The following is a 12500-nucleotide window of genomic DNA, read 5'->3' as shown; positions in this document are numbered from 1 at the left end:
AATGCACTTTACAATTAAACTTGCGCTCATGTTCTTCTTTCACTCAGAATAATTGCAATGTTTGCCTTTGCATGTTTTATGTGCTTGACATTACTTGCATTTTATTAATCATTTTGCAATAAGTTGCAGTACATTTCAGATGATTAAAAAGCGTGACTTATATTCCAGGAAAAAATATGGTTAATGAACATCATAATTAAAGTGATTTTTACATATATACATATATATATATATGTATGTATGTGTGTGTGTGTGTGTGTGTGTGTGTGTGTGTGTGTGTGTGTGGGATGATTTATCTATCTGACACATTAACTGTAAACAAACTTTTTCTGTCATTTTTTTTTCTTCCATCCTTGTTTATATTTATATTAGACGTGATTTAAACGTGGATCATTTTCCCTGTTCTTTATCCATGTCAGTGATTAGGATGTTGAAGTAACGATTTCTGCCTTTAGTTGTTTCCACAAGTCGTGTTTAACAGTCTGAACATCAGCGCTTCCCAGGTCTGGTCATGTGTGAATCGTGTTGAGCGTGTGTGTGTGGTGTGTTTGTGTGCAGCTGGTGAAGGAGGTGGACAACGAGGTGCGTCTGCGTCTGATGCAGTTCGTGACGGGAACCTGCAGGCTTCCATTGGGCGGCTTCGCTGAGCTCATGGGTGTGTGTCCGTGCTTCAGAAAACACACACTCAGATCCTCCAGATAAACACACGCTCAGATCCTCCAGATAAACACACTCACAGATCCTCCAGATAAACACACTCTCAGATCCTCCAGATAAACACACTCACAGATCCTCCAGATAAACACACTCTCAGATCCTCCAGATAAACACACTCACAGATCCTCCAGATAAACACACTCACAGATCCTCCAGATAAACACACTCACAGATCCTCCAGATAAACACACTCTCAGATCCTCCAGATAAACACACTCACAGATCCTCCAGATAAACACACTCTCAGATCCTCCAGATAAACACACTCACAGATCCTCCAGATAAACACACTCACAGATCCTCCAGATAAACACACGCTCAGATGCTCCAGATAAACACACTCTCAGATCCTCCAGATAAACACACTCTCAGATCCTCCAGATAAACACGCGCTCAGATCCTCCAGATAAACACACTCTCAGATCCTCCAGATAAACACACTCACAGATCCTCCAGATAAACACACTCTCAGATCCTCCAGATAAACACACTCACAGATCCTCCAGATAAACACACTCACAGATCCTCCAGATAAACACACTCACAGATCCTCCAGATAAACACACTCTCAGATCCTCCAGATAAACACACTCTCAGATCCTCCAGATAAACACACTCTCAGATCCTCCAGATAAACACACTCTCAGATCCTCCAGATAAACACACTCTCAGATCCTCCAGATAAACACACTCACAGATCCTCCAGATAAACACACTCACAGATCCTCCAGATAAACACACTCACAGATCCTCCAGATAAACACACTCACAGATCCTCCAGATAAACACACTCACAGATCCTCCAGATAAACACACTCTCAGATCCTCCAGATAAACACACTCACAGATCCTCCAGATAAACACACTCACAGATCCTCCAGATAAACACACTCTCAGATCCTCCAGATAAACACACTCACAGATCCTCCAGATAAACACACTCTCAGATCCTCCAGATAAACACACTCACAGATCCTCCAGATAAACACACTCACAGATCCTCCAGATAAACACACTCACAGATCCTCCAGATAAACACACTCACAGATCCTCCAGATAAACACACTCACAGATCCTCCAGATAAACACACTCTCAGATCCTCCAGATAAACACACGCTCAGATCCTCCAGATAAACACACTCACAGATCCTCCAGATAAACACACTCTCAGATCCTCCAGATAAACACACTCACAGATCCTCCAGATAAACACACTCACAGATCCTCCAGATAAACACACTCACAGATCCTCCAGATAAACACACTCACAGATCCTCCAGATAAACACACTCTCAGATCCTCCAGATAAACACGCGCTCAGATCCTCCAGATAAACACACTCTCAGATCCTCCAGATAAACACACTCTCAGATCCTCCAGATAAACACACTCTCAGATCCTCCAGATAAACACACTCTCAGATCCTCCAGATAAACACACTCTCAGATCCTCCAGATAAACACACTCTCAGATCCTCCAGATAAACACACGCTCAGATCCTCCAGATAAACACACGCTCAGATCCTCCAGATAAACACACGCTCAGATCCTCCAGATAAACACACTCTCAGATCCTCCAGATAAACACACTCTCAGATCCTCCAGATAAACACACTCACAGATCCTCCAGATAAACTCAGATCCTCCAGATAAACACACTCTCAGATCCTCCAGATAAACACGCGCTCAGATCCTCCAGATAAACACACTCTCAGATCCTCCAGATAAACACACTCTCAGATCCTCCAGATAAACACACTCTCAGATCCTCCAGATAAACACGTGCTCAGATTCTCCAGATAAACACACTCTCAGATCCTCCAGATAAACACACTCTCAGATCCTCCAGATAAACACGCGCTCAGATCCTCCAGATAAACACACTCTCAGATCCTCCAGATAAACACACTCTCAGATCCTCCAGATAAACACACTCACAGATCCTCCAGATAAACACACTCTCAGATCCTCCAGATAAACACGCGCTCAGATCCTCCAGATAAACACACTCACAGATCCTCCAGATAAACACACGCTCAGATCCTCCAGATAAACACACTCTCAGATCCTCCAGATAAACACACTCTCAGATCCTCCAGATAAACACACTCTCAGATCCTCCAGATAAACACACTCTCAGATCCTCCAGATAAACACACTCACAGATCCTCCAGATAAACACACTCTCAGATCCTCCAGATAAACACACTCTCAGATCCTCCAGATAAACACACTCACAGATCCTCCAGATAAACACACTCTCAGATCCTCCAGATAAACACACTCACAGATCCTCCAGATAAACACACTCACAGATCCTCCAGATAAACACACTCACAGATCCTCCAGATAAACACACTCTCAGATCCTCCAGATAAACACACTCACAGATCCTCCAGATAAACACACTCTCAGATCCTCCAGATAAACACACTCACAGATCCTCCAGATAAACACACTCACAGATCCTCCAGATAAACACACGCTCAGATGCTCCAGATAAACACACTCTCAGATCCTCCAGATAAACACACTCTCAGATCCTCCAGATAAACACACGCTCAGATCCTCCAGATAAACACACTCACAGATCCTCCAGATAAACACACTCTCAGATCCTCCAGATAAACACACTCACAGATCCTCCAGATAAACACACGCTCAGATCCTCCAGATAAACACACTCACAGATCCTCCAGATAAACACACGCTCAGATCCTCCAGATAAACACACTCACAGATCCTCCAGATAAACACACTCTCAGATCCTCCAGATAAACACACTCTCAGATCCTCCAGATAAACACACTCTCAGATCCTCCAGATAAACACACTCTCAGATCCTCCAGATAAACACACTCTCAGATCCTCCAGATAAACACACTCTCAGATCCTCCAGATAAACACACTCACAGATCCTCCAGATAAACACACTCACAGATCCTCCAGATAAACACACTCACAGATCCTCCAGATAAACACACTCACAGATCCTCCAGATAAACACACTCACAGATCCTCCAGATAAACACACTCTCAGATCCTCCAGATAAACACACGCTCAGATCCTCCAGATAAACACACTCACAGATCCTCCAGATAAACACACTCTCAGATCCTCCAGATAAACACGCGCTCAGATCCTCCAGATAAACACACTCTCAGATCCTCCAGATAAACACACTCTCAGATCCTCCAGATAAACACACTCTCAGATCCTCCAGATAAACACACTCTCAGATCCTCCAGATAAACACACTCTCAGATCCTCCAGATAAACACACGCTCAGATCCTCCAGATAAACACACTCTCAGATCCTCCAGATAAACACACTCTCAGATCCTCCAGATAAACACGTGCTCAGATTCTCCAGATAAACACACTCTCAGATCCTCCAGATAAACACACTCTCAGATCCTCCAGATAAACACGCGCTCAGATCCTCCAGATAAACACACTCTCAGATCCTCCAGATAAACACACTCTCAGATCCTCCAGATAAACACACTCACAGATCCTCCAGATAAACACACTCTCAGATCCTCCAGATAAACACGCGCTCAGATCCTCCAGATAAACACACTCACAGATCCTCCAGATAAACACACGCTCAGATCCTCCAGATAAACACACTCTCAGATCCTCCAGATAAACACACTCTCAGATCCTCCAGATAAACACACTCTCAGATCCTCCAGATAAACACACTCTCAGATCCTCCAGATAAACACACTCACAGATCCTCCAGATAAACACACGCTCAGATCCTCCAGATAAACACACGCTCAGATCCTCCAGATAAACACACTCTCAGATCCTCCAGATAAACACGCGCTCAGATCCTCCAGATAAACACACTCTCAGATCCTCCAGATAAACACACTCTCAGATCCTCCAGATAAACACACTCACAGATCCTCCAGATAAACACACGCTCAGATCCTCCAGATAAACACACGCTCAGATCCTCCAGATAAACACACTCTCAGATCCTCCAGATAAACACACTCTCAGATCCTCCAGATAAACACGCGCTCAGATCCTCCAGATAAACACACTCTCAGATCCTCCAGATAAACTCAGATCCTCCAGATAAACACACTCTCAGATCCTCCAGATAAACTCAGATCCTCCAGATAAACACACTCTCAGATCCTCCAGATAAACACACTCACAGATCCTCCAGATAAACACACTCTCAGATCCTCCAGATAAACTCAGATCCTCCAGATAAACACACTCTCAGATCCTCCAGATAAACACACTCTCAGATCCTCCAGATAAACACACTCTCAGATCCTCCAGATAAACACACTCACAGATCCTCCAGATAAACACACTCTCAGATCCTCCAGATAAACACACTCACAGATCCTCCAGATAAACACACTCACAGATCCTCCAGATAAACACACTCTCAGATCCTCCAGATAAACACACTCACAGATCCTCCAGATAAACACACTCTCAGATCCTCCAGATAAACTCAGATCCTCCAGATAAACACACTCTCAGATCCTCCAGATAAACTCAGATCCTCCAGATAAACACACTCTCAGATCCTCCAGATAAACACACTCTCAGATCCTCCAGATAAACACACTCTCAGATCCTCCAGATAAACACACTCTCAGATCCTCCAGATAAACACACTCACAGATCCTCCAGATAAACACACGCTCAGATCCTCCAGATAAACACACGCTCAGATCCTCCAGATAAACACACTCTCAGATCCTCCAGATAAACACACTCTCAGATCCTCCAGATAAACACGCGCTCAGATCCTCCAGATAAACACACTCTCAGATCCTCCAGATAAACTCAGATCCTCCAGATAAACACACTCTCAGATCCTCCAGATAAACTCAGATCCTCCAGATAAACACACTCTCAGATCCTCCAGATAAACACACTCACAGATCCTCCAGATAAACACACTCTCAGATCCTCCAGATAAACTCAGATCCTCCAGATAAACACACTCTCAGATCCTCCAGATAAACACACTCTCAGATCCTCCAGATAAACACACTCTCAGATCCTCCAGATAAACACACTCACAGATCCTCCAGATAAACACACTCTCAGATCCTCCAGATAAACACACTCACAGATCCTCCAGATAAACACACTCACAGATCCTCCAGATAAACACACTCTCAGATCCTCCAGATAAACACACTCACAGATCCTCCAGATAAACACACTCTCAGATCCTCCAGATAAACTCAGATCCTCCAGATAAACACACTCTCAGATCCTCCAGATAAACTCAGATCCTCCAGATAAACACACTCTCAGATCCTCCAGATAAACACACTCTCAGATCCTCCAGATAAACACACTCTCAGATCCTCCAGATAAACACACTCACAGATCCTCCAGATAAACACACTCACAGATCCTCCAGATAAACACACTCACAGATCCTCCAGATAAACACACTCTCAGATCCTCCAGATAAACACACTCTCAGATCCTCCAGATAAACACACTCTCAGATCCTCCAGATAAACACACTCTCAGATCCTCCAGATAAACACACTCTCAGATCCTCCAGATAAACACACTCTCAGATCCTCCAGATAAACACACTCACAGATCCTCCAGATAAACACACTCACAGATCCTCCAGATAAACACACTCTCAGATCCTCCAGATAAACACACTCTCAGATCCTCCAGATAAACACACTCTCAGATCCTCCAGATAAACACACTCTCAGATCCTCCAGATAAACACACTCTCAGATCCTCCAGATAAACACACCCTCATATCAGATCAGAACGGCTGTAAAGGACTCTGTTTATTCTCATCACTCTGATGCTTCGTCCTCCAGGGAGCAACGGGCCGCAGAAGTTCTGCATTGAGAAGGTGGGCAAGGAGACGTGGCTGCCGCGGAGTCACACCTGGTGAGTGTCATGATGATGTTAGAATCCTGACGTCACGTTCACGTCTCACTCGCTCTTCTGTTCTCAGCTTTAACAGGCTGGATCTGCCTCCCTATAAGAGCTTCGAACAGCTGAAGGAAAAGCTGCTCTTCGCCATCGAGGAGACGGAAGGGTTCGGTCAAGAGTGATGAACGTCTTTGCCCTTTACGGCGACGCATCAGCCAAGTAAAACAAAACCATGAAACTTGCACAGACGATTACCAATGTAAATAAGCTATTTTGTCATTTTAAACCAAATCTTTATCTTAAGACCTCATTTAGCAATCTTCATAACATGATTCCCCATGAATATGCAAGCGTTCGAGCTTTTCTGATCTTTTCAATGCTGATATCTATACACAACGCTTTGGTTTATTCATTTGGCGGGTTTTTTAAATGAACCTGAAAAAAAAACATTAGAGAGGATTTTATAGTAGAACTCAAACTTATGGCTCTAGTTTTATAGAGCTTTTACAGAATGATTGTAGAGTTTGATCAGGTGCCTGGGGTTTTTCTCTTTTTTTGTGTTGTTGGACATTAAGTTTTATTGTTAAGCGCTTGCATGGCTGCCTGCGGAGTGAGAGATGACTGGGCTCCTCTAGACAGACAGACAGACAGCTGTCTCACATATCACTCATCAGGATCGGCTCTGGACAGTATTGCTGTTGGCACTTTAGTATTCATCAGAATCTCTGCACATGCTCAGAAAGGCTTCGCTCAGCAGATGAAGTCAGTTGTGCTCGAAGCACTTCATTATTTCTGTGGCCTTTGACCGTCAGGGGAGGAAAACTGTGTCCATAAATATTTCATATTAAAATATATGAGTTCAAACAAACTCGGGTGTCTCTCGTGTTCTTCAAGTGGGATTTATTTTGATTTTTCATACATTAAATACATTTGTTAATGTTTTATATTTATTCTAGTTTATTTAGCTTTATTTCATTTGCACAAAGAATATACAAATATGCCAGAGTTAAAATTGCTCCCAAAATCCTTACAAAACATTTGGATGATGAATTGTTCTGTGAGAAAAGCTAAGGTAAACTGAAGGGTTTAAAGGTTTTACTGCTTGAATATCCTCATTCTAGTTTACAATAATCAAACTGTCTAAACTGAGCAGTCGGTCCAGAACTCACATCAGGTCTGTCAGAAGATCCAGCAAACATACAGAAATACAGCAGTAGTGGTGAATTACAGGCCACTTTAATGCCTAGATGTCGTCCCTCGTTCGGCTTCTGTTAATGTCAGACATGAAAGAGTCTAAAATAGTCAATAGTAAATCTCCATCGTACACAAATCAACTGTGAGTCATTAAAAAGCACAATTAAGGCATCCCTGGGTTGGAGAACAGCGGGACTCATCCGTTGAGTTTCTTCAGAAGATCCAGCGCTTCCTTATGGACCTGCATTGGGTCAAACATGAACATTACGCCTCTGATGACGATATAACAGATAAATATGACTGATGAATGTGTTTATGAACCTGTTTGTCTTCCTCTGTGACTGCAGGATAGTCTCGCGCTCTCGTGAGCCACAGCGCCGCTCGCTGGACGTCTCTCAGCATCACGTACGTCTTTCCCAGCATCAGCAGGTTCTTGCTGTAGAAATTTGGGTCAACTAAATTGAAATATTAAACTGTTAAAGTTGTATCAGTCACATGTAAAATAAATAAAAACAAACATGAAGGTGCTTGTGTTTATATCATACGGGACCTTCTTCAGCTTTCAGGAAAAATGCCAAAGCCTGATGGAGACAAAACATGTATAGTTTCACTGCTAAATGAAGTGTCTACATAATATAGGCTAAAACAGATAAAATAACATTTCCAACACTGAAAACCCCATAATTATTATTAATTTCACTGACTTCTTCATAAGTGGCTGTCGGAGGCGACGCAAAAATAACGGCTGCAACTTTCCGCTGGTACCAGGGTAATTCAGCGAACGCAAAACACCTGCGAGGAAGAGACGTCGCTGTCACTGAAGGGTTCGATATGGCCAGTGATGAGCAAATATATTTGTGTTTATATCAGAACAAACTCACCAGTAACCAAGAATATGGATAGACGTCGCATCTTTAGGGTTGAGCTCGATTGCTCGCTGTAGAAATGAGCGTTAAAGAAGTTTCATTCGTTCAGTGGTGAACTTTGATGCTTTAACCCAATGAACATCTTACCTCCAAATGCTCTCTAATGATGTAGGAATTTCCTATTTTGACTTTGATCCCTTCATAATCCCCAACATCACTGAGGCAAATGGCAAACCACTGCAGACGACAGACATCGAGTCAAACATCGGCTCAAACACTGCAATGCTCGTTTACAGAGAGAATGATGCTGTACTTTGTGAGCCGCAAAGGAGGACTGGTTTTTCTCCAGAGCTTTGCTGGCGAAGTCGAAGGCCTCGTATGTGAGCCGCTTCTTCTCCTCGGCGCTGATGCGGGACAGTAAAGCCAGATCGCGAGACGCTCGAGCCAAACGCCACAGGAACTCTGCCTCATCACTGGGACAACAACAACCCACCTGAGAGTTACCCATCCTCTGGAATATGTTCATTAATATCTAAACACTCGCTGAGCAGCTTAGACTCGTGCTCAACTACTAGAGAAACTATCACTATAATACTCTATATGTCATCTAACTCTGCTGATGTTAGTGTTCTCTATATATCATCTAACTCTGCTGATGTTAGTGTTCTCTATATATCATCTAACTCTGCTGATGTTAGTGTTCTCTATATATCATCTAACTCTGCTGATGTTTGTGTTCTTCTGAGACGGGCTGGTTTTCATCTGTCATCTTTTACTAATGAATGTGGCATGCTAGTTAACAACTGAGATGCCTCGATTACCTTTTCTGACATGCGTTCATTAGTGCTGTTTTTACACTGGCTCATTAGCATTCTCAGGTTAGTTTTACCAGTCCTCACACATTCTCAGGTTAGTTTTACCAGTCCTCACACATTCTCAGGTTAGTTTTACCAGTCCTCACACATTATCAGGTTAGTTTTACCAGTTCTCACACATTCTCAGGTTAGTTTTACCAGTCCTCACACATTCTCAGGTTAGTTTTACCAGTCCTCACACATTCTCAGGTTAGTTTTACCAGTCCTCACACATTCTCAGCTTAGTTTTACCAGTCCTCACACATTATCAGGTTAGTTTTACCAGTCCTCACACATTCTCAGGTTAGTTTTACCAGTCCTCACACATTCTCAGGTTAGTTTTACCAGTCCTCACACATTCTCAGCTTAGTTTTACCAGTCCTCACACATTCTCAGGTTAGTTTTACCAGTCCTCACAGATTCTCAGGTTAGTTTTACCAGTCCTCACACATTCTCAGGTTAGTTTTACCAGTTCTCACACATTCTCAGGTTAGTTTTACCAGTCCTCACACATTCTCAGGTTAGTTTTACCAGTCCTCACACATTCTCAGGTTAGTTTTACCAGTTCTCACACATTCTCAGGTTAGTTTTACCAGTCCTCACACATTCTCAGCTTAGTTTTACCAGTCCTCACACATTCTCAGGTTAGTTTTACCAGTCCTCACAGATTCTCAGGTTAGTTTTACCAGTCCTCACACATTCTCAGGTTAGTTTTACCAGTTCTCACACATTCTCAGGTTAGTTTTACCAGTCCTCACACATTCTCAGGTTAGTTTTACCAGTCCTCACACATTATCAGGTTAGTTTTACCAGTCCTCACACATTCTCAGGTTAGTTTTACCAGTCCTCACACATTCTCAGGTTAGTTTTACCAGTCCTCACACATTCTCAGCTTAGTTTTACCAGTCCTCACACATTATCAGGTTAGTTTTACCAGTCCTCACACATTCTCAGGTTAGTTTTACCAGTCCTCACACATTATCAGGTTAGTTTTACCAGTCCTCACACATTCTCAGGTTAGTTTTACCAGTCCTCACACATTCTCAGCTTAGTTTTACCAGTCCTCACACATTCTCAGGTTAGTTTTACCAGTCCTCACACATTATCAGGTTAGTTTTACCTGTCTTTGTGTTTCACCAGGAGCTGGTGGAGTTTCTCAGTCTCTCCACAGCTGTACAGATAATCTGCTTGTTCTAACACTTCTTCAGCTGGAAAAATGATGCAGTTAAAAATAATAATAAACAGCAGCACTAAGACTTTATTTAAAGCTCAATATTGAACAAGTACCTGATTCCAGCGCACTAACCCAAGCGAAACGAGTGACTCTGTCATAGATCAGGAATGACAGTGGAGTTACAGCCACGAGGAATGAAGCTGTTCTGTTCTGACAGTCACAAAACACACAAACTTTTAATAACCATCATCAATGACAGCAACATTCACAGGTTACTTGCTCTTTCATGCACAACCTCGACCTCTCTCTCTCTCACACTCACACACACACACTCATGTTCTACATGTGATCCTCATAACACTTCTAAAGGCAGATGTGGATCTTACTGAAGTTCTGATGCGTTCGGTCCAAATGCGCTGATTCATCCTCCTCATCTTCACGGTTCTGCTCACTAACCGCCTGAAAGCTCCAAACAAACTCGCGGACGCCATCAGTGTCTGAGAACAGATTGCTATTCTGTGTGTTTCGAGTTCTGGTTCTCAGTTCGGCTAATTAGGTTAAAGTTTGCGAGTCTGTTCCTCCAGCCGGCGCGCTGTCAACACGCACTGTCGTAAATGATTTGTACTTGTCGCAAAATTGTATTTAGCTCTATTAAAAAGCTACCATGTAGATGTTAAAATGTAAACACACGACGACAATAAAAAAGATACATATAGAGAAGCCGAGCGAGAGGGGCGTCACACTGTACAGTGAAAGACGTGACGCAAGTGTGTGTGTGTGTGTGTGTGTGTGTGTGTGAGAGAGAGAGAGAGTGTGAGTGAGTGAGTGTGTGTGTGTCTGTGTGTGTGTGTGTGTGTGTGTGTGTTCGTTCATGAGGGTGTGTCTGCTATCAGAATCTCTGGCGACTCATTCTCTACTGAAGCTCCTCCACTGAAGACTCATTTCACAGCATGTGAGTAACTCTAATGATTCAGATCAACAATTAAGCAAAGCATTTGTATAATTGTTAAGTAATGCTGGCATCTTAAGCCTTATACAGAAGGACACGCTGAAAAACTAAGATACTTCAAGTAAACGTTAAAGATGTTAACATCGACGCCTTTTGTCTTTATTAACGATTAACTTAAACATCTGAAGTCACTTTTCCAGCAAAAATACGACGTTTCTGATCGCCTGTACATGGAAATGCGTCCCGACTCTTTACATGTAGTTTTCCAGCGTTGAGCCAATCACAGTCGTTTGTGGTGGTAGTTCGTCCAATGGACGCAGAGAACGACGAGGCGCTGTGAATGAGGAAGTGTGAACTGTGAAAGTTGAAATATAACATTAATTTTCATTATTTATGAAGTAGTTAATACCAAGGTGTGTCTGTGTTTGTGTTCAGTGTGTGAGAATGGATCATCTGTCAGCAGCGCAGACGCGGTTTTCCCTCGATCTGTTCCAGAGAATCAGTGAAGGAGACGCGTCAGGGAATGTGTTTTATTCTCCTCTCAGCATCTCTGCGGCGCTCGCTATGCTGTCGCTCGGGGCTGGAGGAGACACGGCGACTCAGATGAGCCGGGTGAGGAACACACACACTCACAGCAGAACACACACACACACACACACACACACACACACACACACACACACACACACACACACACACACACACACACACACTCACAGCAGAACACACACACACACACACACACACACACACTCACTCACACTGACAGCAGAACACACACACTCACAGCAGAACACACACACACACACACACACACACACACACACTCACTCACTCACTCAC

The 12500-nt window shown here is 43.2% G+C and overlaps 3 protein-coding genes across 4 annotated transcripts in view; 2 read left to right on the top strand and 1 right to left on the bottom strand.

The window, feature by feature from the left end:
• The window catches only part of wwp1 (WW domain containing E3 ubiquitin protein ligase 1), a 28894-nt gene extending 21656 nt beyond the window's left edge, over positions 1–7238 (top strand). The window contains exons 23-26 of one of the 2 annotated variants that reach the window (XR_013820120.1): positions 559–655; positions 6563–6635; positions 6703–6879; positions 7196–7238. Coding sequence is in view for 1 of the 2 variants with exons in the window: in XM_079862437.1 (XP_079718563.1) it covers positions 559–655; positions 6563–6635; positions 6703–6802 (270 nt within the window). In the remaining variant the exon portion in view is untranslated. Of the gene's footprint in view, positions 1–558; positions 656–6562; positions 6636–6702 lie in introns of both variants that reach the window. The other variant, XM_079862437.1, reaches the window with a different exon arrangement.
• A 265-nt stretch (positions 7239–7503) lies between these two features.
• On the bottom strand, positions 7504–11571 carry rmdn1 (regulator of microtubule dynamics 1). Its single transcript, XM_079862436.1, has 10 exons — positions 11095–11571; positions 10822–10918; positions 10655–10742; positions 8994–9153; positions 8828–8917; positions 8696–8751; positions 8519–8606; positions 8365–8395; positions 8136–8269; positions 7504–8055 (listed from the first exon to the last, which is right to left on the bottom strand). Exons 1-10 carry the CDS (start codon positions 11197–11199, stop codon positions 8011–8013), a joined length of 894 nt encoding a protein of 297 aa, XP_079718562.1. The 5' UTR covers positions 11200–11571; the 3' UTR covers positions 7504–8010.
• serpinb1l3 (serpin peptidase inhibitor, clade B (ovalbumin), member 1, like 3) overlaps positions 11528–12500 on the top strand; it is a 16606-nt gene continuing 15633 nt past the window's right edge. The window contains exons 1-2 of the mRNA XM_079862435.1: positions 11528–11660; positions 12093–12269. Coding sequence (XP_079718561.1) covers positions 12102–12269 — 168 coding nt within the window. The 5' untranslated portion in view covers positions 11528–11660; positions 12093–12101. The remainder of the gene's footprint in view (positions 11661–12092; positions 12270–12500) is intronic.

This window comes from Squalius cephalus, assembly GCF_949319135.1.
Source record: "Squalius cephalus genome assembly, chromosome: 25".
NCBI classification, from domain to species: domain Eukaryota; kingdom Metazoa; phylum Chordata; class Actinopteri; order Cypriniformes; family Leuciscidae; genus Squalius; species Squalius cephalus.
This window is presented reverse-complemented; position numbering and strand designations above follow the sequence as displayed.